We start from the raw sequence: 26,758 nt of genomic DNA, 5'->3' as shown, positions 1-26,758 counted from the left end.
TAAAATATATATAAAATAAATATTTAAAGAATGGCAGAAATCGCAGTGTTGTAGAAGTGCTGAGTCCAGATCAAACACACAGAGCCTAAGCCAGCAAGTTAACACCTTTGTTCTGATCTTCTATTCTAGTCACTGACAAGATGAAAGATGAACAACTAAGTCTGGATGCACCCTGATCATTACGCTGGATGAATCTAGCTCCTGTAAAAGAAAACCTAAGGTACTGAGTTATAAGGCTTGCAAACTGCACTTTCAGTCAAGGACGATCCTTCCTTCCTGATTAGACTTTCTCGCTTCTAAAATGAAAATGAAATGGTGGCTAAAACTCGGGCTCGGCTCATCTTTATGAGCCTGTGGCCTCTTTAACCTTCTTTTATTATGACTTCTAGAATGAAAAGAAAAGAACCCAGTTCTATCATTTTAACGTCAGATCAAATTATTTCAGCCAAAGTCATAGGCATTTGTCCTTCTAACATGTTCGGTCACCTACAGTCTGACTGACCACGGGACCAGGTCCTTTTTCTGACGTGCCAGGAAGCTGTTTTCAATAGTTTCATTCAAGAACTTGACAGTCCTCTTGGATGATTATTATTTTAAAATGATCAAGGTATGGGATACATTTCAAAATGAAGTCACAACGAATCCACTGTAAGCTAAAATGTGAACTTTGTGCCAGTATCAGCTTACATTAACTTTCATTATGTAATTTTTTTCCGGAGGGTTGGGGGGGCACGGTGATACCCAAGTGATTCTTGCCAATCACGCTGGACCGTTGACTACTGACTGTTAGGGCACAGCGATACAGCAAAGCTTGGCCCTGCACTTCTGGGAACCACAAGGGACACATCCTATGTTACTGGCAGAGGCAGCAGTGTGTGAGTGTGTGTGTGTGTGTGTGTGTGTGTGTGTGGGCGGGGGGGGGGGAGGGAAATGATGGCTGCAGGGATCAAACATGGGCTGGGTGCGCCAAACCCCTGTACCACATTCCCAGCCCCTCTTTACCTAACTTTGACACTGGGTAGATGGATACACCCTGCCCCAGACTGGAAAAGAGAGCAGGCAGAGACCTCTGTTCCAGAAACAAAGAAATTAGGTTGCTATAGTGGCATATAGTGGACAAAATCAGAAAACTACAACGAAGATTTGCTAAGGGACATCCATCCTTGGCTGCTGCAGAAACAGCACTGGGTTATTTATTTTTTAATCCCCTCAATGGGTGTGTCAGGAAGAGTAAGCATAGTTCTCTTGGGATGATGGAGAGAAATATCTACTGTCTGAAGGAAGCCTTGCTTGCTATGATGATATTTTTTCTTTTTTTTTAGGTCACACCCAGCAATGCATAGGGGTTACTCCTGGCTCTGCACTCAGGAATTAGTCCTGGCGGTAGCTCAGGGGACCATATGGAATGCTGGGAATTGAACCCAGTGTGCTATTGCTCCAGCCCCATTGCTATGATGATTTTTATCATCTCAGATTACATAGCAGATGTCTCTGAAATGAACGAATAAAACTGCCCATTTCTAGCATAGGCTCCTCTAAAGGAACGATGAGGCCATTTCGCTATAGCCCCTATACTGTGTTTTGTTGCAAAGAGCAACTGCCCCAGCCAGGCTCTGAGCACGAAGCACCGTCTACTATGCAGATGCTGCCACGACCAGCGTACACAGAGAGGCAGGAGAGACCGAGACCCAAAATGCAGGAAGCACACATTAGACACCTTCATGCGATGGATACAGGAGCTGACTGGGATAGCTAAGAGAGAACAGAGAATGGTGGCAACAGACAAATGTTTTTTTGTTTGTTTGAGGGAGGAAAGTTTTGGGGCTTTTGTTCTGTTTTATTTTGCTTTGGTTTAGAGGAGGAAGATCACTGTGAGAGAAGGAAAGTCTGGATGAACGAGCTGAGGTTTTAAAAACCCAGAACTCAGTTTAAGATTGTCCCATTTGTCTATCTCTGTTTTTGATTGCTTGGCCAGTGGTGTGACATCTTTGAGGATACCATTAGCCAAATACCAGGAGGTTTACTCCATGGCTTGGAGGCCAGCCACACACTCTAGGGGTAAAGGTAGCCACATACTTTAGGGGTAAAGGCAGCTCAGATAGAGAAGGGAGCATCAAATAAAGGGTGTTGGGAAGATCTGCCCAGGATGGGAGATGCATGCTGAAAGTAGACTATAGACCAAACATGAATACCACTCAGTGCCTCTTTCGCAAACCACAGCACCCAAAAGGAGAAAGAGAACAAAAGGGAGTGCCCAGCTACAGAGGCAGGGTGGGATGGTGGGATGGGGGGTGGGAGGGATACTGGGATCATTGGGGGTGGAGAATGGACACTGGTGGAGGGATGGGTACTGGATCATTGTATAACTGAAACCCAAGCACAAAAATTCATAAGTCTACAACTGTACCTCATGGTGTTTCACTAATAAAAATTTTAAAATAAATAAATAAATAAAAACCCAGAACTCAAATCCAGGCCAGACTAATTGAAACGTAAAAACAAACAGTAGAACAGGAGCACAGAGAGGCAACATTGCAACCTGGCACAAACCCTGCCCAAGAACTGCGAGGCCTAACACCAACTTTAATGGGAGGAGGCTGGAATGGAAGGAGGCCGGAATGACTCACCCACAACTTTAGTTCATTCCATGACAGTGAGAAGAAGACAGGACATTTACAGCAGGAAAGTGAAGGAAAATCTGGTAGAAGAGAAGAAAATGGACTGGGCTGTAGTGGCCTGGTGACAGCAGGCCCTGGGTGGAGAAGGTGATGATGATCAGAAGAAAAGGGAGAAAGAAAAACTGCCACTATGAAGACTCACTCAAAATAAGTCATGTCACCCACACTTTTCTTTTATTTTTTCTTTTCTTTTTTAACTTTCAAGACCTTTACATTTAAAAAAATGTTTAAAAGGCCAGGATTTTGTATTTGTCCTATAAATTTGAGGCCCTGAGTGGGTAGAATGCTGATAGCTGGGGAAGGGGCCCTTCAGGGTTCAAAATGAAAAATTTTAGAAATATGCAATACTTGTAAAAGTTAGCAGGACCAGATCACATAGTGCCATTCATCAAATGTTTCCTAACATCCACAAAGTACTTTAGAACCATGCCGTGCACAAGGAACTTATTTACAGCTGGGTGAGGGATCCTGACATTCATTATAGTCTTATCTGTATGCTTCTAGAAATGTGAAATTGTAGAGAAATGCTTTTTCCTTTTCAGCTTTGTTGTGACACAATTCACACACACACACACAAATGTAATGTCTAAATAGAGGACTGTGAGCCGGCCAGGAATGATGCCTGAGTAAAGATCAAAGAATAAGCCTGAGCACTGCTAGGCATGGCCCCCAAATTAACAACAAAAACAACAACAAGCAACACCTTATTCACTGCCACACATATTTACCTTTGAACTTTTTCTGTAAGAACATTTAATTTCTACCGTTGGCAAACTTCAAGTATAAATCTTAGTATACATATGATATTTATCATGATGACTAAAGTCAACATATTTCATATTTTAATGGAGTTTTCAAAAGAGGCTCCCTTTCTTATTGTACTCTGTCTAAGCAGATTAATACATCCATCTATCATATAGTCATAGACCACTGATGAAGAAAATTAACATTCTATATGTTAAACATACTTACAATCAAACCCTATCGTCATGAAACCTAATCTGTAATTTTACGTCCACACTATAGCTTATAGTATACGCATGCTATAAAATACATATACCCTTATATAAAAACCTAATATAATCACTAATTTGTTATATAGAAAACAATCATAGAACGTCTTGAACTGCGAGCTGCACAATGCAGAGATTTGTTTTCCTGGCTAACAGCAATCCTGTCTACACTTCACCACTAATGCATCCCTCAGAAGAGTCTCCACTCATGAACAGAGAGATGCTCACAAGCATGCATGAACCTATTTTCCATACATTTGTCATTAGCAGTATTTGATCCTACCTCACTAAGAACAAATAATAATGCCTTCCTTACCTCCTTCAACTGCCCTCCTTTTTTACGATATCATTTAACTGCCTCTTTGCTCCATTCCTCCCTTCCTTCTGAGGAAGTATGACGCCATTCCTCCTTTTTTGGGGGGGCCGGGCACTTTTTGGGTCATGCCCGGCGATACACAGGGGTTGCTCCTGGCTCATGCACTCAGGAATTAATCCTGGCAGTGCTCGGGGGATGCTGGGAATCAAACCCTGGTTAGCCGTGTGCAAGACAAACTCCCTCCCCACTGTGGTATCACTTCAGCCACTCCATCCCTCCTTTCTGAGGAGGTTCAGGTTCTACAGAGCAGAAAGGCTTAAAACTATAAATATGTCTAACTTTTCATTCTGCCACTTTGCTAGGACTTTCAACAAGCTACAAACTCACCAAGTCCCAGATGAAAGCGTATGCCTAATGCAGTGGTGTAAAAAACAAAAATCTTTTAACGGTTACCTCCATCTTCCTTACACCCATCCTGTTACTAACCTACACTTGATCCTGGTCTATTGTTACATATCCCTTTCAAACTGAGAATTTCCTCCTGAAGTCATACCTTCCTACTACAACTGTCTCAGGCTATTTCCTTTCTAAATCCAACCAATTATCTCAATTGTCACTGTTCTTGGCTGCTCTTGTCCTACTTAACGATATACTATCCTTTGCTCTTTCCCTTGAGATCATCACCTGTTCTTTCAAAATTTAATTATTACCCTCCTATAGATGGTCATCATCTTGTGAGTGTCCAAAAAATAATCCAACTATTAAACCTAGGTGGTTTTAGATAACTAGTGTCTGAAAAGTTTAACAAACAGACACAAAGGGAAAATGATCCCTTTCACATTTCCTATTCCAATAATATTCCTGTACTCTCTAAGTAAATACATTGCCATAATTTTAAAACTTCAAAGAACTTTAACTTTTCATGTTCATTCACAACCTACTCCCATTTATTTAATTTCTACTTCTATTAGTACCTGTATTTGTTAATAAGTTCTACTTCTGTTAGTACCTATTGTCTCTATTGATGTCTTTAATTCAAGACTCTTCATTGTAGTCTAAACAATATACAACAGCTAAAATGTTTCCGCCTTTAATTTCTCCTTGCTCTTACTAATTGCTTCAATATCTATCAAAATAAATTTCACAATTCTTCAGAATATGAACCAAACATTTGTGAACCCCCCCTTCCCCTTCCTCTATTCAGACAGTGGGTCTCACATTCTTAAAAGTATGCCTCATGGCCTATAAGTTTTCATTTCTTGATTTTTATAAATCCAGCTACTGTTCTATCATCAAAATGCAGAGGGACTGGAGTGATAGACCAGTGGGTAAGGCACTTGCCTTAGACATGGCCCACCATAATTCCATCCCCGGCAATTCATGTGGCCCCATGAGCCCCAGCAGGAGTGACTCCTGAGCAGAGAGCCAGAAGCAAGCCCCAAGCACTGCCGGGTCTGCTCCCACCGTCCACCCTCAGAACTAGACAATATTATATACTTTTCCTTCATTTTCTCTTAAGCTTTACTGTCCAACAATTACCATTGCTGATACCCATTTTTATTCATTTGTGACCTGCAGTAAACTTAGAAAAGCAGGTTCTAAAGTCATTATAGCTTTTTACATCCTTGTACTATTATCCTGTTCCTCATTTTTCGGGGCTGGAGCGATAGCACAGTGGGTACGAAGTTTGCCTTGCACGTGGCCGACCCAGGTTTGATTCCCAGCATCCCATATGGTCGGTCCCCCGAGCACCACCAGGAGTAATTTCTGAGTGCATGAGCCAGGAGTAACCCCTGTGCATCACCGAGTGTGACCGAAAAAAGCAAAAAAAAAAAAAAAAAAAGAAAAAAATAATTTTTCACCAGGGTGGCACATGTAAGTGTAACGAAATTACACTGACACAACAAGCTCATCCCCAATCCACAGACCACACTGCAGTCACTCTTGATACAGTACTTGGAAAAGGCACAATGGCATGTATGGTCCATTACATATCATACACAATATTTTCACTGCCCTGAAAATCCTCTGATCTTTTCTTAGCTTAACTCTTTCTCACCTCCAACCAACCCCAGACAACCACTATCCCCTTACTGCCTCCATAGTTTTGCCTTTTCTAAAATGCCAATATGGTCAAAATTATACAGCACAAATAGTCTTTTCAGATTGGCTTTTCTCAAGTATATTATTTCCTTTAAAATTTTTTATGAGAACGGGTAATACAAAAGCCAGGAAAATATTTCATGATTTATAGGTCAGTTCTACTCACCAAGGGTTCAGCCATTACAACTTCAATTTTCTTTTCAGCTTGAACAGCAAATTCTGCAAAGAGGCTCTTGATGACATATTCACCAGGTTTGACATCCGGGTCAATCGTAATGCTTGACATGATGATACTCTTTTTTCCCAAAGAGGAATGAAAGTTAGAAGAGGAGCAGTTCTTAGTCACTGTGCTGACCGGTGCTGAAGCTAAAAATAAAAGAAACAAAAGAACTCTAATAACTCAATGGGTATTGCCATTAACCACTCTATTTAAAAGTATCCTGCCCATAAGCTCCATTTAAATCTCTCAATATGCAATACCATCCTCTAGTTTTGTCTAGAATACTTGCTATACTACCCGGCATATAGTTACACGATAAGCTTATTACATGCTACTTACACGATAAGCTTATTACATGCTACTTTTCTCTTTACCCTACTAATGTGAATTCCACAAGAAAAGAGATTCATTGTCTTTCTTGTTCATTAACAAATTCCAAGAGCCTTGAAAAATACCTGACAATAATTAAGTACATAGAATGGGAAAAAAATGAACTGTAATTAAAGTCATGTGCCATGAAATAAATAATAAAACAGAAAATACAGGGATGGGTCAGGGTATTTAAAAATGGGGAGCAATGCTCAGAAGAAGACACAGCAGAACTCAGATCAAAATGACGATGAAGAGGCAGAGAGGCTGAGCTCCAGAGACAGAGAGCATGAAGTTTGAGGGAACATATTTGAGAAACAAAGGAAGACCGATGTGATGTGAAGGGGGCTCCAGGGAGGAAGCAGCGGTGGAGGGCACTGTGGGAGTCAGAATCACCCAGGTGTTAGAAGCTTGAGGGGGGGAGGTTGCGGTAAATCAACATTTTATGCTAAATGCAACTAAAATTCAGAGAAAAGGATGATCTTGGATCTGTCTGAAGCTGACCCAGCTTTTTCAGAGAGTGACTTCAGAGAGAGCAAAGGTAGAATCAAGACTATCTTGGGAATCCAAGTGAGATGCTCACAGCCTAGACTGAGATGATGGCGACGGAAAAGAGGGGAGAGAAAGGAGCTGAGGTGAGGTTTCTTGCATGTTCCTATAGAAAGAGCAAATAGTGACTCAGGATTTTTATGAAGTGCTCCAAGAGTGAGTGGCACATTTGCTCCGATGAAGACTTGGGGGGGGCAGAGCACACAGCATAGCAAACCAGACTACAGCACCCCCAAGCCACCCTCCACACCTCACGTTCTTTTTTTTTCCAATCATAATATTCTGGTTTTTTTTTAATTTTTATTAGTTTTCACCATGAGGTACAGTTGTAGACGTACAAATTTTTGTGCTTGGATTTCAATTATACAATGATCAAATACCCATCCCTCCACCAGTGCCCATTTTCCACCACCACGGGTCCCAGTATCCCTCCCACCCCCCAGCCCCCCCATCCCACCCTGCCTCTGTGGCAGGGCATTCCCCTCTGTTCTCTCTCCTTTTGGGTGTTGTGGTTTGCAAAAGAGGCATTGAGTTCTTTAACCTACTTCACCTGTTCTGTTCTCCGGACTGCTCGCAGACTACCCGCATATCTACCTGCAGTTTAGTTACTTACCTTGATCTTCCACGTTGCGCATCATACAGAGTTCTTCCCATTTTCTACCTTCAGCAACCCCTGCCCACCTCCCCATGCCCCCATCCCTCCGCAGCCTACAAAATGCTGTAAGAACTTAGAGGAATGAGTGCACTTCCCGCCTTACCCAGCACCCTCACATGCAATCCCAGAATTACCCTTTTCTGACAAGGCAGCAGGACACAGCTATGCCAACACTTAACTTTTGTCTGTGGATCTGTGTATATGTATCTAAAAACAAACTTCCAAGCTCACAAGAAATTGTTCTTTTCCTTACAAAAACCTATTCAACCACACACGCTGTCAAATTATACGAATTCACAGAAAGAACTCAAATGAGTATAAACTATTAATATTGCACCTAAAATAAATATCTTGGTCTCACATCAAATTAAAATACAAAATGTATTATATTCTAGAACTAAAATTATATAACAATTCAAAACAAAAATTCACAGTCTTTTGAGCACAGTGCACACCATTTATGTTAAACAATGCCCTGTTTGTTGACTGTTTCGTGATCCAACACTGTGTATTATAAAGAGAGACTCTGCTAACAAATGTCATTGTGGAAAAAATGAGATCCAAAATTTAAAAAAACTGTTTGGATCATTAAGAATACTCTATTATGTTAGGTAACTTCAGGGCATCATAAGAAGAGTAAAGTGGCTACTGGCTTTTGGAATTTTAGTCCATAATTTAGAAATAAAAATAAGGATAGAACATATTTAAGATTTTGGCTGAAGGTAATACACACAAATATATATTTTTAATTAAAATCTGCAAATCTTCAAAACTCTTTTTTTTTCTTTTTGGGTCACACCTGGCAATGGACAGGGGTTACTCCTGGCTTGGACTCAGGAATTACTCCTGACAGTGCTCAGGGGACCATATGGGATGCTGGGACTCAAACCCAGGTTGGCCACGTGCAAGGATGGAGCAATAGCACAGTGGGTTGGGCATATGCCTTGCACACGACTGACCCAGGTTTGATTCCCAGCATCCCATTTGGTCCCCCTAACACCGTCCGTAGTGATTCCTGAGTGCAGGGCCAGGAGTAACCCCTGAGCATCACTGGGTAGAGCTCCCAAAGCAAAACAAACAGAATAGCATTACATAAATTAAGCAAAAGCAAATAATCCCTGGAAAACATAATGGCATATTAAGAAAAACAGAGAGAGAGAGAGAAAGAAAGAGAGAGAGAGAGAGAGAGAGAGAGAGAGCAGAATTCAGGCATTGAATTACAAACTGCAAAATTCCAGTATCACAGTAAACATCCTAGGAATATAACTCCACTGACATCTAAATGCTAATAAGAAAAAGCAAGAAATGAACAATTAAAATAGAGAAATTAACAGCTAGACCATCTACTCTTTTGAAGTGCATGTAAAAATAAATATGGAATTTTATGTACCTATTCTGCTTAAAACATGTTTAAAACAATATTAGTTTTTTTTTTTCACTATCATAAAGCTTCTAAGTCCTTATAAAACTTAAATTCAGTCAAGGAGCAGAGAACAGAAAGACACACAAAACCTCCAAAAGTTAACGTAAGTCTGGTTTCAGTTGTTTATACCACCAAATTCCCTGACTTTTTTCTTTTTCTGATTCCACCATGTTTGTCTTTTTAAAAAAAATTTTATCCAGGCACTGTAATTTACAAAGTTATACATAGCCGAGTTTCAGGCATACAAAGTTTCAACACCAATACCACCACCAGGTTCAGCTTCCCTCCACCAAAGCCTCCAGCTCCCACCCAACCCCAGCCCGACTTCCTTGACAGCACATTTTTAAGTTTGGCTGTTATAGTTCGGACTTCATGCTTTCGGTGTTGTTGGCTCTGTAGGTTAGATACATACACATATTATATTCCCAGTATATACAAGTCCCCTGACCCCTGAACCTGGGTTACTTCCTGTCTGCCTCTTACACCCCTAACCTCAGTTCTATAATGTAGGGATCATGGTAATTAGGTATTCTCCACTATGTTCTGAAGGGCAATACCCTTAAAGAGTAAAATTCCTCAAAATCACAGCAATTGTCAGTAATTAGGGTATTTTAGATGGGTGAGGGGAACAGATGTGGTTAAACAGATCCCAGTAGAGATTACGAGAGTTGCTATATCCCCAAGGACAGTATTAAAGTTACTCTAGTACAGTCGTATTTGCTCACATGCAGACACTGTGTGTGTATAGTTACAAAGTACTATACATTGCATAGACTGATATATAAGTATGTCATATAATTATAATATAATATAAACACTCAGAGTATGAATAATAAAAATGTGAGAAAATTTTTAATAACTACTTATGAGGGAAAATAAAGAGGGTATACACCCTGGGATAGAAAAAAAATTAAAAATATACCTGAATTCAAAAAGTAAAAACAAAATTATTAGTTTCACACAGAAGCCTACCCCAAATAGCTTGAAAGAAATGAATTCTGAATATGAAAAGACAAATGACCTACAACAGATAATATAATATTGAAGAAGAGCAGAGTTAGACGGCTGACTCCAACTTCAAGAGTTACTTGAAAGTTACATCAAGAGACTGGGTAGGAAGGAATAAAGATCAGGGAAGAGAAGAATGGGCCGGAAGAGACTCAAGTACAGTTCCCTGATCTTTGGCAAAGAAGCAAAGACAATTCAATGAGGGGAGTGGGAGGGAGAGGCCTCGGGTGATGCCCGCTTTCAATTACAGGCGCTGAAAACTGGACCTCTGGGAAAATATTAAGAATCTAGACACAGGACTTTAATCTTTCACAAAAAGTTGATTAAATACAGATCCAGTACAACTGAAAGTAAAATGCAAAAGTATGAAATTCCATGAGTAAAGGACAGGAGAGAATCCAGGAGGATTTCTTGAATCCGGCAAAGACTTCTTAGATATAATACCGAAACTACAACTCATGAGCTGGCATTAACAACTTCAAGTCTGTGAAAGATTCTTAAAAGAAGAAAACGAGGGTTGGAGTGATAGCACAGCGGGTAGGGCGTTTGCCTTGCTTGCGGCTGACCCGGGTTCGATTCCCAGCATCCCATATGGTCCCCTGAGAACCGCCAGGGGCAATTCCCGAGTGCAGAACCAGGAGTAAGCCCTGTGTGTCACCGGGTGTGACCCAAACCCCCTCCCCCTCCAAAAAAAAGAAGAAGAAGGAGAAGAAAACGACAAGACACAGATGAGATGAAAATCTGTGCAAAGCACATACCTGACAGGAATGGCATCCAACACACATAAAGAATTTTTAAGTTAGTAACACCTTGCAAGCAGCCAACACAGGTTCCATTCCATATCCCATTTGGTCCTGAGTCCTGCCAGGAGTGGTCCCTGACTGCAGAGGCAAGATTAAGTCCTGAGCACAGGCCGGTGTGGCCCAACCCTGCCCCTGCAGCCACCCCCTCCCCCCGGCCCAGCCAAAACAGAATTTTAATATTCAGCACTAAAAAAAATTAACTCAATTTTTAATAATATTCATCCAAAATATATTTATTGTACATCCCTAAATCTGGGCTGGAGCGATAGCACAGCGGTAGGGCGTTTGCCTTGCACGCAGCCAACATGGCTGACCCGAGTTTGATTCCTCCGCCCCTCTCGGAGAGCCCAGCAAGCTACTGAGAGTATCTCGCCCACATGGCAGAGCCTGGCAAGCCACCCGTGATGTATTCCATATGCCAAACACAGTAACAACAAAGTCTCCAATGGAGATGTTACTGGGCCCGCTCGAGCAAATTGAGCAAATCCCTAAATCTATAGTTTTTTTCTTGTAGGCAAGGAAAAATTAAAGAGTTACTATTTCTAGGGAGGGGAAATATATTATCCAATAGATACAGTTGGCTTAATTCAGTTTAAAAATAAGCAAAATGGGGGCTAGAGAGAGAGTACTGGAGGGTAGGGCACTTTCCTTCTACACAGCTGACCCAGGTTCGATTCTTGGTAGCCCACTGGTCCCTCAAGCACTGCCTTGAGTAATTACTGAGTACAGAGCCAGTAATAACCCTTAAGCATCACCAGGTGTGGCCCCAAAACCAAAAAAGACGCCTAAAATAGGCAAAACATATGAACAGACTCCTCATGAATAAAGATATACAGATAGCAAGTAAGGATAAGACATTCCTATTCACCACAACTCATCAAGAAAGTAGTTTTAAATAACAATGAAACAGCAGCTGTTATGCAAGTGTGTGTATGTGTGTGTGTGCATTATATACACACTCAGATATCTATTAAAATGCCCAAAATTCAGGGTACTGACACCACTAAACATTGGTCAGGAGAGCTAGTAATAAGAATTCACCATTGCTGGTCTTAAGGCAGAGTGATACAATGACTTTGAAGGACAGTTTGGGAATTTCTTACAAATCTCCATACATTCTTACCATATGATCCAGAAATTATGCACATTCTTACCATATGATCCAGCAACTGTGATTTGTGGTACTTACCCAAAGGAACTAAAAACTTATGTCACAGATATTTATAGCAGCTTTGTTCATAATTGCCAAACCTTGGAAACAACCTAGGTGTCCTCCACTAGATAAATGGATTAAAAAAAAAAAAGAAGTGGCACATCCTATTAAGTGTGATTCAGAGCTAAAAAGAAATGGAATAATCAAGTCATGTAAGGACTTGAGGGAAACTTACACACATATTCCTGAGCACAAAAAGTCAGTCTGGAAAGGCTATGTGATGTGGAATCCAAAGAAATAATCTTATGAAAAAGGCAAAAATTAACGAGATAGGACAAGTAAGTGGCTGCCAGCAGACAGGAGAGGGAAAAGTGAACTAGGAGAAAGGGGGAGTTTTTATTTTTGGATTTAATTTTGTTGCTTTGGGAGCCACACCCAGAGGTGTTCAGGAGTTGGTCCTGGATCTGCACTCAGAGATCACTGTTGGTGGCTGGGACCCTATGGGATGCTGGGGATTGAACCCAAGTCAGCTGGCAAATCCCTACCCACCGTACTATCTCTCTGGCCTCAACGATTTTTAACTTTTCAATTTGGAAGCACGCTCAACAGTTTTCAGGAGCTACTCCCCAACAGAGCTCAGGGGGCCAGGCAGCATAGAGGGCCCAATCCCAGGCCTCTGGCATGCAAAGCCTACACTGCAGCCCCTCGAGCAAACTCTCCAAGACCACACAGGGCATTTGTAGAGCCAAGAAAAATATGCCTTGTGAGCTCACAGTCACATGTCATGATATGCCAGAGGGTGCACCACCAAAGGCGAACTAGAACAGAACTATAGTCTCCAGGTGACTGGCTGACACATCAGAATTGGGCTCATGGCTGTGATAAAGGTAACCCTCTAATGCAAACCATCGGTGATGGGAAAAAAGGGTGGGGGGCAGGGGGGCTGATGCACAAACACTGCACTTTGGCCTCCGTTTCCCTAAACTCTGAAATGAACTTGCTCTGAAAAATAAAGGTCTATCAGTCACAAAAAAAGAACAAAAACAAAAAAGGGAAGAAAGAAAAGGCATCCCTGCCAGCCAGAACCAAAGGTGCCTGGCAAGAATCAGACAAACAACTGTGCGAGCAAAAGTTTAAAACAATAATGTGCCTCACTGGAACTCCGAGACAGGAAACGGCTTCTATATCCACTAGCGACAGAATGACAGAAATCAGGTTATACAGTGTACAGACTGCAAGCAAACGCAAAGCGGCTCAACCAGTGGGGGCAGATGCGAATTTCAGCTTCTGGAGCACCTTCCAGCCGGCCCCAGGAGGAAAAGTGCCTGGGCGAAAGCGCTGTGTGGTGGGGGAGGAGGAGCTGTCCCGGCACACCCTGGACACTGACAGCAGGAACACAGAGCATCACCTCACCACTTGCCTGCAGTCTGCTACAAGGCAAGAGAGATGCCTTAAAACCCTTGTCAAAGGAAAGAAACTCACACCAGACACTACAGGTAGAGAAGAGACCCTATGCGATCTTTAATTAAATCCACTGTCCACTGTCCTCCCGTTCCTCATCGATTTGCTCAAGCAGGCCCAATAACGTCTCCATTTTGAGACTTGTTGTTACTGTGTCTGGCATATTGAATACCTCACGGGGAGCTTGCCAGGCTTTGCTGAGCGGGCGAGATACTCTCGGTACTTTGCCGGGCTCTCCGAGAGGGACAGAGGAATCAAACTCTGCTGGGCCAGGCTGGCTGCACGCAAGGCAAATGGCCCTACCTGCTGTGCTATCGCCCCAGCCCCTTTAATTAAGTAATTTGCATATTTCATTTTATACAATAAAGCTTTGGTTTGGTTTGGGGTGGATGGTGTGCTTGGTCAGGCAGTGCCCTGGCCCAGGGAGGCTCGGGCTACCAGGACTAGCTACACACAGCAGCAGGTAAAGGTAAAGGTAAAAGGTAAAGGCCCTCCCGTTGTTCGTCGATTTGCTCGAGCAGTCCCAGTAACGTCTCCATTGGAGACTTTGTTGTTACTGTGTCTGGCATATCGAACACTCTCGGTAGCTTGCCAGGCTCTCCGAGAGGGGCGGAGGAATCGAACTCGGGTCGGCCATGTTGGCCGCTTGTAAGGCGAACGCCCTACCCGCTGTGCTATCACTCCAGCGGGGACTAGCTCAAACTCAGGGCCACACCCACTTTAGACATGTGTTCTACCACACGGATCACCAGAAACCTCCAACAAACCCATGTTTGGTTAAAGTAGTATACAGGTGAAACAGCTTTTTGTCCAAGTGCTCTGATCAAGTGCATCTGCCAACTGTCGCCATGTCAATGCACTGGTTGGGGCAAAAGTAAGTCACCAATAGCACACATCTGTGGGTAAGATTTTGGGCAGGCGAAAAGGGAAGGGGGAGGGGGAGAGAGAGAAGAAAAGCGCCTCCCAAAGAGGCAGGCAGGGGTGTGGGGGTGATGATGGAAGGGAACTGGGGATACTGGTGCTGGGAAATGTACACTGGTGGAGGGATGGGTGTTAGAACACTTTATAACTGAAAACCAATCATGAATGGCTTTGTAATGGTCTATCTCACAGTGATTCAATAAAAAAGTATATATATATATAAAATGTGTATGTTACAAGTGCTCTTTCTAAGTCTTACTGATTCTATTCCTAAATACTTTTAAGCATCTCCTCTTTATATATATATATATATATATATATATATATATATATATATATAAAAGATTTGGGCAGGAACTGGGCCAAGAACTATACTTCCAGTCACCGTTCATGTATGAAGAGGAAACTGACTCCTAATCACGGTCACTCACTGGTCATATGGCAGCTGAATGTGAATTCAGATACTAAGTTTCTTAAAACTACACAGCTGTGGCTGTATTTACTCCCAGAGCACCCTAAAAAAAAAAACACCAAAAAACCCTGCAGCCCCTTTTCTTCTATGAAGGCCTAGAAATTAACTTTCTATTTTCCAAGGTCAAAATATTCGTTGCTTCAAACCCAAGCACAAAAAATTGTAAATCTACAACTGTACCTCATGGTGTTTCACTAATAAAAAAAGAAAAAAAAATATTCGTTGCATCTTCAAATAAATTTACACAACAAGGATTAAAAATAAAAGGCTTTCTCTCTCCACTTTAGCTATTTACCCATTTCTCTCTCTTTTTTCCGAGTTTTATTTGTTTTTTTTAAGCCGAGACCCTACTAAAATTCATCTATGAAAATAGATAATAAAGATGAACTTTTAGATTTCCTCCAATCTAGTCTTCTGAATTCCTTACTAAACACTTGAGCATCACTAGGTGTGGCCCTCCACCAAATAAAATAAAGCAAAATAAAATCTTGTCAATTATATAATTCCCTTACCATAAACTAAATTCATTTTCTGGATTCACTATTCTGCTCAAAAATAATTTTTGCATTTGATAACCATACCTTTAATTTTTTAATTAAAATACCAATTATTACCCATCAATTATGACTCAATGTTTTCAGCAATTTTTGAGGCTACTGTCATTCACTTATACTTTCAAGCTTATGCATAGCTCCATGAACTAACCAGAAAATTGACACCTTAATTAAGATTTCTTGTCTGTATCTTGCCATATTCTCATTAACTTACTTTCTTGTGTGTGTTGATGAGAATATGGCAAAGGAAAAAATGTGTATGTTACAAGTGCTCTTTCTAAGTCTTACTGATTCTATTCCTAAGTACTTTTAAGCATCTCCTCTTTATAAGTGAAATCATTTCCCCTAACTACTCAGCCCAATATTTTTATTTTAACTTCTGGTGGAATTTTCAATGAATAGAAAAAGTAAGACTTTTGCTTGTTCTTTGGACATCTGTTCCTAAAAATGTTTATTTATCCTAGTCTCAAATATTCCCATTGAAAACAGTTTCTAAACATAGAAGTCCTATGACATCTTTGGCACATTTTCAATCTTTTTTGCTTGAAGTCTATTACAGAAATATCACGTATTATAAAATGCAAGAAAAATAACAAACCAACTAAATAACCCATTATTCACTGAGCTTAAGAGTCTCCCTGAGGTTTGTGCTTGTATTCCTTTGAACCTTCAGAATTTCCGCAAGAAACTATTCTAAAATTCCAGAAATAATATGGTATTTTTTAAAAATGCATAAATCTGTGAGTCAGAAAACAAGGGTCGGTAGACATAACCTGGCTACTTTGTATCATTATAATCTTGGTCAAATGATCTAAGCTTTTGTATACCGCCCCCCCGCCCCCTCCCCCAAACGATTTAGTAGAGTATTTGTAGTCGATGGGTATTTATCAAAAGCAACAAAAAACGTGTTTTCATATTTACTCCCTATTTTTCAACCACAAAAATATGTGCTGCCAGTGAAAAAGCTACTGAGGCCAATGCACTCCTGTAGTCCAGAATCCAATGGCCATGTTCTAGCAGTCACGGCCATGGGAGATGACAGTCTTCAGATGGTGCAGGGCCACTTCCTCTGACTTCCAGGAAGCTGAACAAAAAACCTAAATCTCAGGGCAAGGCAAAGTCCCGTCTCTACCTGATGCAAAGAGGATGGGAGATGGGATGGGGAAAAGGGGCCTTCTCTGAGGATCCTAACTGGGAGCTCAGTGAGTTTTACATCTTAAAACACTTAGCTCTACAGTCCACACTTAATTGCAAAAAATATATAACCACACATTTACTAGTAATCAGGAGTCGAAATAAAGAAATCCAAGTATCTCACAGTGATTCAATTTTTTTTTAAAGCATCTTTGTTAAGTTTCTACTTTGAATTGATATAGGTTTGTTATTTTGGTCCATATGATAGGATTTGCTCTTCTTTTTTTAAATTGGAATCACTGTGAGATATGCAGTTACAAGGATGTTCATGACTGAGTTTCAGTCATACAATGTCCTAGCACCCATCCTTCTACCTGTGCACTTTTCCCACCACCACCAATGTCCTCAGTTTCCCTCCTGCCACCCCCCTACCCCCACCCAGCCTGTGTCTATGGCAGACACTTCTCTCTCTCTCTCTCTCTCTCCCCCCCTCCCCTTCCTCTCCTTCTTTCTCTCCCTCCCTTTGGGAATTATGATGCTCATTATTACCTGTTATTTAGCTCAAGTGTGTGGAGATCTAGGGAAATATAAGTAAATTCAATCACTGTTTCAAATGTTGAAAAAGATATGAAACATATATTAGCTAGTGATGATTACCTGGAAGTAAAAATGGGCATAATTCTTCTATTTACAAACATCAAAGAGGTGGGGATAAACTCAATAAGGAAAGTATAGCATTTACATTTAAGAAAATAAATTTTTAAATGATATAAAAGAAGATCTTGAACAAATAGACACATTTGTATATGGGAAGATAATATTACAAAGTAAATTTTCACAAATATATTAATCATTACAGCTCCAACCAAGGCGTTAATATTATTGTCTAGGTTGTACTAGATATGGCTATCAGAGTATAATGGAGGAATAAATGTGCAAGAAAAGCTAAAACAAATTTTAATACAAAGAATGTTTTCTAAATTAGAAAATAACTATAATCAGAACACATAACTATAATCAAACACAATCGCAAAACAGAGTGACTGCATCAAAATATAACAGAAATGAATTTAGCAATCTAAAGGTAAGGTAAAGGTAAAGGCCCTCCCGTTGATCGTCGATTTGCTCGAGCGGGCCCAGTAACGTCTCCATTGGAGACTTTGTTGTTACTGTGTCTGGCATATCGAATACTCTCGGTAGCTTGCCCGGCTCTCCGAGAGGGGCGGAGGAATCGAACTCGGGTCGGCCATGTTGGCCGCTTGTAAGGCGAACGCCCTACCCGCTGTGCTATCGCTCCAGCAATCTAAAAGTGTAGATAAATAAGATTAATAATGTTAAAGACTAGGGAACCAGGGACTGAAGCGAAAATACAGCAGATATTTTCACTGCCTTGCTTATGGCTGATCTAGGTTCAATCCCTGGAACCCAGTATAATCCCCTGAGCCCCACCAGGAATGATCCGTGAATGCAGCACAAGGAATAAGCCCTGCCTACTATCAGGTGTGGTCCCAAAACAAACAAACAAACAAAAAGTCAGGGAATAATGGGTAGGGAAAGAACAGTACAGTGATAAGGTGCTTGCTTTACATGCCGCTAATCCAGGTTCATGGCCTGGCATCACGTATGGTCCCCTGAATCCTTCCAGGAATGATCCCTGAGTGCAGAGCCAGGAGTAAACCCTGAGGACAACCAGGTGTGACTCAAATACTGCCCCCATAGCGCAGCAAAAGGTTAGGAAATCCTCCAATAATCCCCAAATAAGAATTTATAATAGGCAAAATCAAGAGGAAAGTGATGACTTGCTTAGTAATAATGGGAGTATCTGGGTATGCAACTGGAAAAAATATGCAACATCCAACTACCAATGTCCACATGGACACAAAGTTGGAAGTTAATTTTCTTGATTTTTTAGAAAAATGTGAGTGAATATATGTAGAATCCTAGAGTGACGAGACATTTGAGAGAAGACAGAAAATGCCAAACAAAAAAATATTAATTCAATCAAAAAATTAATCTTTTATGACAAATAATAGCAATAAGGGATAAGTTGAAAAATATAACATATACGGCAGAAAAAAATTTTAAAAATTAAATAAGTTTTATAAGTTACAAGGAAAAAAAACCTATAGAAAAAATCTGCCAAAAGATGCAATTATGCTTTCATGTAAGAACCAATCTAAGAAGATAACAAATACAAGAAAAATTTTCAAACTTCAGAGAATGCAGGAAATTGTGATTAAACTAGACATGAACATTTATTTTATAGTCACCAGATTGGCTGGCGATGCACAGTGAAACTGAATGCTTAAACACATCACTGGTGGAACTGCAAAGTCCACCCAAGTCCAATCCAATAGACTGAAAAAAAAAAAGGAGCAATCTGGTCTTATAAGAGAAATTCACAGATGAAATTTTCTTTTATCATCAGGTGTAATTCTTCTTTAAAAAACGTTATAATTTACCCTTTTATGACCTATCTCATCCACTAAGAGCAAAAGTTAGTCTGCCAGATCTAGCATTAAAGATAACTTGGCATCATGCTCATTATATATTAGTAAGTTGGCAAACACTAAAACTTGTCTCAGCATGTTTATTACGATTCCACTTCTAAAAAATGATTCCACACCCCCTCTCAGCATTCTGGCAAAGCCAAGTTTTCTGTCCTCATCCAGATCTTTGCTGGCTATCTCCTGCAATTCCTTAAATCTTAATCAGAATCTCTGGAGTGGGTCCCAAGTACCTGTATGTTCTGAAAACTCTCCATGGTGACTATCATGGATAGCCAGTATTGAAAAACCTTCTACTCTGCTTCTAAAGTAGAGCGACTCAACCATATAATAATGTTACTGAAAACTAATTTTGATCTTTGTTACAACACTATCCTAAGTTAGAAAACCTATGTAGGGGCTGGAGCGATAGCACAGCGGGTAGGGCATTTGCCTTGTACACAGCCCACCTGGGTTCAATTCCCAGCATCCCATATGGTCCCCTGAGCACCACTAGGAGTAATTCCTGAGTGCAAAGCCAGGAGTAACCCCTGTGCATTGCCAGGTGTGACCCAAAAAGAAAAAAAAAACAAAAAAAAACCCTACTTATATAATGTCACAAATAGTATCCAAAAAGCAATTAAAAGAGAGATAAATACACAAGGGTGGGAAGCAAATCAAAGGATCAATAAAATAATGCAAACACCTAATTTTAAAAATTCACTATATATGAGACTAGCACCCCATATATAGTGCAGCAGGTAAGGTACTTGCCTTGCACACAGCTGATCTCAGTTTATTCCCAGGACAGCCTACCCCAGTGGTTCCCACAGCCCTACCAGCAGTGGTCCGAGCACAGAATCAGGAGTAAGCTAAGCACTGCTGGGTGTTCCCAATTATACTAGAAACCTCAATGAGCTGAACTTTCCCTCCAGATTTGAATCATTTCACTTTACTCAAGTGTTCTCACTTCAATTCAATGTATGTATTGGGATGCCTTATTAAGCCTATACTTTTTTTTTTACAACTTTTATGATTTCAAAAGGTGAGATTCCAATGATATAACTTTAAAACTATTATTGACTTATTCTTGTGTGTTGGAGTCTGTATCTAGTCATCAAATCCCATCTTTACTAAAAGTAATCCTTTCTTTTGTTTCGCATAAATTTCAAGTTTAGAGCCTAAGACTATTGTATGTAGAACACTGAGAAGTCTTCTTTCCATTGCTACTGCCTCTTAGCATGTGAAATAACAACTTCACCCATCAGTTAAAGAGACTACTTTCTATCTGAATGGTACCAGCTCTATACATCAAGCCATGGCAATTCAATGTATGTATTGCACAAAATTGCCCAGCTAACCCTACTTTCAAGAATATTACTAAGGCTGTTTTATTAGTATTCTTCTTGTCTTCCTATAAGAACAATTCATTCATATATTGCTGCAAAATTTTACTTGATCCTTTTATTCATTTCTTTTAAATGAAGGAACAAAAATATCCCATATGCCACCTGCCCCAAAATATACATAGCCTCCATTATCAATATTTGTCAACCAGAGAGCCATACATTTTATCACAAATGGAAACTACAGTCATATCATTATCATCCAAAATTCACATTGTATCTGAGTGTTGACTCACTGTTGCATATTTTTTGGGTTTTTAACACATGTATGCATCATTACAGTATCAAAGAGAATATTTTCACTCCCCCCAAATCGCTTCCTGCTCCACCCCAATACTTGGCAATTGCTCATCATTTTACTCTCTGTCTTAGTTTCACCTTTTCTGGAATGTCATATAGCTGGAATCAAAACATTGAGGGCTTTTTTGGACAAACTTCTTTCACTTAGTAAAATCCACTTTAGTTTTCAACAAGTCTTTACATGGCTCCATAGTTCACTTCATTTAAGCATTGAATAATGTTTTATTGCCTGGGTGTACCAGTTTACTTATTCATTTGTCTGCTTAAAGGACATCTTGGTTGCTCACAAGTTTTGTGAAGATGAATACTACTACTACCAACAAATTTAAAAATATGTAGTGAACAAATTATTGTAAACAAAAAAAATCCACTGAATGCATCAAATATAAATATGTATTATTCAATTTTAATTAGTACATCTCACATTATCACTTGATCACCTGACATCCCATTACTCATCGATTTGCTGGAGCGGGCGCCACTAACGTCTCCATTCATCCCTGTCATGTGCTAGTGTAGCCCAATGGTGTCTGCTCGTTCTAGGAACACCAACAGCCTCAGACCAATCGTTCAGGGTCTTAATGAAGAAGTCTGACCGTCTTGTAGGTGGGCGACCACACAATTTTGACGTCCCGTGGAATCCAGTCGGTAATGGCTCTAGTCCAGCGGTCGTCTCCAAATCTCATTACATGTCCAGCACATCTGATTTTCAACACCTTGGCAAACGAGACAGTGTCTCTGATTCTTCATTGGAGGTTGGAACTCCGGATTCTTTCTTTCATTTGTGTGAAACGTGATACTCCAAGCATAGTTCTTTCGATTCCTCTTTGGGAGACCCGAATAGCTTTCTCATCCTGTCTTAGTAGGGCCCAGGTCTCTGAGGCGTATGTTAGTGCAGGAAGAACAGTGGAGTCGAAGAGATGTGCCCGGAGCCAGAGGTTCTTCGTTCTCTTAGCTATTTCTTTGACTCTCTTGAAGGCATTCCAAGTTGCTCTCTTCCTCCTGCGCAATTCAGGTGCCAGGTCATTCGTCATGTTGACTTCTCAACCTAGGTACACATAACTGTTTCATTAGGAGATGTTCCTCCCATTGAGAGCGAATAGAATGTCAGGAACGAGACTGTTTCTCATAAACATTGTCTTCGTGAGATTCAGCTGTAGTCCGACCTTTCCACACTCATGGTCGAAGTCAGCCAGCATTTGTGCCACTTGGCTGATGTTTGGTGTTATTAGAACGATGTCATCAGTGAAGCGGAGGTGGTGTAGTTGCTGACTGTCTATCTTCACTCCCATTCCTTCCCATTCCAGTTGTCGCATGACATTCTCCAGGGTGGCACTGACGAGTTTCGGTGAAATGGTATCACCCTGCTGAGCCCCTTTCTTGACGTCACATTATAATGGCTATTAATCTATTCATTTTTTACTAAATGCACTTACTAGCTACTTTTGTATCATGTATATCAATAAATTACTAGAAGTATAGCTTCTAAACAACTCATAATATTTTTAAAAAATTTTATTGAAGCACAGTGAGATACAAAATTACAAAGTTATTCTCAATTGGGTTTCAATCACACAATGTTCCAAAACCCTTCCCTCCTTCACCAGAGTACATTTCCCACCACCAATGTCCCCAAGTTTCCCTCCTCCCACACCCCCCCAACCCCACCTGCCTCTGTGACAGGCACTTATCTTTTTTCTCTCTCTTTCTCATTCTCCTTCTCTCTCTTTCCTTTTGGGGCATCAATAACTCATAAGATTTTCTACTATAAACTAATGCCATGTTGAAAGTTTATTATCTTAAAAAATAACAGATTTCATAATTTGAAATATGATTTCTACAGCTTCCTCCATTAAATGGATTTCTCTTTAATTCTGGTTTTTAAAAAATAAACCTTAAAAGTTTACTCATTTAACAAAGATATAAAATGAAGACCCTTAGGGACCAAAGAGACACAGCAGGTAAGGCACTTGCCTTGCATGCAGCTGAACCAGGTTTGCTCCCTGGCATCTCATGTAGATCTCTGAGCATCATAAGGGGTGATTCCTGAGCCACGAGTAAATACTAAGCATCAGTGGGTGTGGCACAAAACAAAATAGAAAAATATGCTTAATAAGAATCAACTAGTAGGCCAGGGAGATAGTTCAGAGGGCCGGAACTTTGTGTGCGATTTATCTCCACCAAGGTCCTTCCACACAAAACCAGGGAGGACCTCTGAACAACTAGCCAGAAGCAGTCCCCGGGCTCCCAAAGATGTTCCCCATCCTCCTTAAAACAAAAAATCAAAATCAGTCTACCAACTAATAGGCTCAAAATTGCCAGAAATTCTATTTAACAACATCCTGTGACATTGCATACAGATTAGGAAGGGGGAGAGTCAAGAGAACACAGTTCCTTCCATCCTGCAAACAGCTATCAAACTGTATCTTTCCAACATGCCAGTGAGGCGGTCACCACAGCTCCAAGAATAGGCCAGCAGAGAACAAGTCAGGACTCAAGGACCTGGGGGCTGAACCACTAGGGCCAGCTACCTGTTGGGTTTCATATTTAAACTATGTAGCAATCAGATCAGAGGGGCAATTCAGAACAGCTTCAAGCAGGAAATACCAGTAGAGTCATAAGGCTGTTTAATGGCTGCACATCAGCACATTAGAGGTAATGAGAAACCTACTAATGAAGGCAGAATATGCTATTAGTGAAAATGATGGCCAGTCCAAAGCACCAGGGACTCTGAAAGAGAACAACAGATGTTAGGCTTGCAAACAGATGTATAGCGTAAAGGCAAAGAACAGGAAATAACGTGGACACACAGCTTGGGTTGAATCACTTTGAAAGTCTCAACAGAACTTGATTCTGCTCAAGTTTTGTTTGGAGATGGGCACTTCCTTCTCTTGAATGGCAAAGCAGGAAATGGGGTGCCAAGGCATGTGACAAGCCAGGCTCAAGGTTAAAAAAATGTCAACGGTTGGAGGTGGAGGCTCCAATGCAAAAATGGATAGGAAACCAGACACAAGAATCAAAGAACCAAGTCAGGCAAAATGTGTCATGAGGTTGGGCCGAATGCTGAGTCCCCTGGACTGGCAAGCCAGGGATCCCCCAAAATCCTCATTTCACCAGAGGAAAGAACATGCCTACAACAAAACATACAAACAGGGAAAGAGCATGGCATCAAGGCGGTGCGTCCACCTGCCAGACTGCCGTGAATACCCTCAGCCCCACGAAGACTGAAACCACCCACAAAAGATTCTCCTGAATGCCAATGGGCTTATCTTTCTAATAGGTCTTTTGATTCCCAACTGTTCACTGCTGCTGTTGTGATGATGAGGACTGCACACACACAGTTGTGTCAGACATCAGGGAGTGGTACTTGCACACTTGCCTGCAGGCCTCTCTCAGCAGCTCACTCCTTTCTATGGTGCTTGCAAGCGTCCTCTCCCAGCCATCCCACTGTCAATTCTGAATGGCTCCCTGTTCCATGGGCAGAGATTTCAAGAGCCCTGGCGCTCCACACCTCAGTTGCCTTCTGTGTTTACTTCAAACAAGATTCAAACTTTTAAAGTAGCACCAGCCTCTTCTTCAGTTGAGGCCCTAACCAGGAGTCACATTGCTTTCTGTGTACACACAAACACACACACACACACACAAACACACACACACACATACAAGCTGCAGTGTACCCAGAACTCCCTGGCAGCACCAGTGACTGCAGCCAGCACAGCTGTCCTCAAACTACACAGCTGCAGGAATGACGCCTGGACACATGGGCACCAACCTGCCCAGGTGGGAGCTCTAAGGTCTCGCGCTCAAATTTCTACAGGCTCCTGTCGTCAAACTTCAAGGTTCAGGATTTATCCATGAAAAAGTTTTAAAACAAATCACGAAATAAAATACCAAATAAATTAAATCATTGGGACTATTTTTCGCCACACAAGATGCTTGGTCTTGAAGCCAAAACGTCTCCTTGGAGATAAAAACCAGCTTCAAGAGTTCGAATCTTTTTGAAACCAGCACAGAAGGCAGAAGGTGAGGTGTGGAGTGCCAGGTCACTTGAAATCTCTGCCTGTGGAACAGGGAGCCAATCAGAACTGACAATGGGATGGGTGGGGCTAGGATTTGGCAACAGATAAAAGGAAGCCCCCAGTCCCTCTCCCTCCCTCACTCCTCCCTCCCTCTCCCCATCCCCTTTCTCCACAGACTCTCTGGACTCTCTCCTCTCTCCTCAGGCCGCACACCCAGACAGGAGGCCCAGGACAGACCAGGTACTCAGAAGCAGGTAGAGGCAGGGCTCAGATGCCCAGGAAAGCTCAGGCTCAGGCAGGGCTCGAATGTCCAAGTAGTGGCAAGGTACTGAGCACAGAAGTCTCACCCACCTGCACGTGATCATGGCCAGAGACAAAGAAAGCACACAGATTAGAGAGAGGGGAGCAGGGACCGTCCACACAGGGAAGTCATTCACGGGACAGGGCAACATGGGACAGGACCAGGGACTTCATTCACAGGAGACAAACAGACTATATGGGACAGGATAGGGAAGTCATTCATGGACATCTAGGGAGGAACACAAGCCTTTCCACCTTAATCTGTATAATAAACTCTAACTTTTCATCTGCCAAGTTTTGTATGCAGCAAGTCTTTCATACAATTCTCAAGAACCCACCAACTCAGGAAAATCCACTTTCCCGCTAAGAGAAGGAGCGTGGCATCTGAAGTCAATCCTTTCTGGAACTAGAACCCCAGCTTCAGAGCGTTCACCCCAACGACTGTGCCTCTCCGTGAGCCAGTGCCTGGTCTCAGCTCCACTTCCTGATGCAACAGAGCTCTCTGGGTGGAAAGAGTGATTTCGCCAGCAAGCAATAGGTAATTCTTTCCAACTCTGACCAACACTAACTCTGAATAGTGCCCTGAAGCTACACCCTGAAGCCAGTGCCCATGAGAACATAAATCATCCTGTCAAATTCATTTTATGGAAACCTGGATCAATCTCGTTCACCTCCATAGCTAACCTGGGACGTCCTGCTTTCACTCTTATATTTTATTTCCCATATCCAGATTAAACAGACACACACACACACACACACACACACACACACACACACACACCCCGAAGTATTTAGAAAAGTGCCTACCCATTGGGGCAGGTACTATTTACACGAGTGCTAAATAAAGCATCAACATCCCTTCATTGACTCAACCTTCCTCTCACATCTGGTCTACCCCACAGCAACCTGACTCATCCCCAGGCATACACTAATTTTTTCTCCTCCTCATGTGCTGCTTCCGGCTCGGGCAAAATGGAAAACTAATGAGACTGTTCCAGCCCCTGTTACAAAGCCTATCAATGGTTCCCTGTTCGGTTAGAAACTTCACACCAGCCCTCGCAGCACCTTCCTGTCAAGGCCCCAGCCCAACCCATTCTCTCTATTCCAGCAAACTGAGCACATATCTATGGCCTCAGGCATATATGCTTGTTATATCTGCCCTCATGTCCGAAGTGTTTGTTATTTCTTTCTTAACATTTGACTGAAATTATCACGAGAACCAGGGAGCTTTTAAGTTGAAACATGAAGGATCTGTTAGATGGAAGTTTGGTTCTATCAGGGTCAAGGAGCTAGCTCAAGGACAAGTACAGGGTTCTTCAGCCTTTTTATACCGATGGGCTACCTATCTGCATACCAGTCTGAGGATGAGTAGTTAGAACCTAGGTGGCAATGCAGTGGTTTCCAACCTTCCTATG

At 41.5% G+C, this 26,758-nt stretch overlaps 1 protein-coding gene across 4 annotated transcripts in view; it reads right to left on the bottom strand.

Annotated features, from left to right (window-relative positions):
• Window positions 1-26,758, bottom strand: part of FRYL (FRY like transcription coactivator) — a 170,011-nt gene that overhangs the window by 137,938 nt on the left and 5,315 nt on the right. For all 4 annotated transcript variants that reach the window (XM_056111529.1, XM_056111530.1, XM_056111531.1 and 1 more), the window contains exon 2: window positions 6,277-6,476. In XM_056111529.1, coding sequence (XP_055967504.1) covers window positions 6,277-6,476 — 200 coding nt within the window. The remainder of the gene's footprint in view (window positions 1-6,276; window positions 6,477-26,758) is intronic.

Source organism: Sorex fumeus, unplaced genomic scaffold, assembly GCF_029834395.1.
Source record: "Sorex fumeus unplaced genomic scaffold, SorFum_2.1 ptg000013l, whole genome shotgun sequence".
Classification (NCBI taxonomy): domain Eukaryota; kingdom Metazoa; phylum Chordata; class Mammalia; order Eulipotyphla; family Soricidae; genus Sorex; species Sorex fumeus.
The sequence above is the reverse complement of the archived record's forward strand: the minus strand, read 5'-3'. Positions and strand labels throughout refer to the sequence as shown.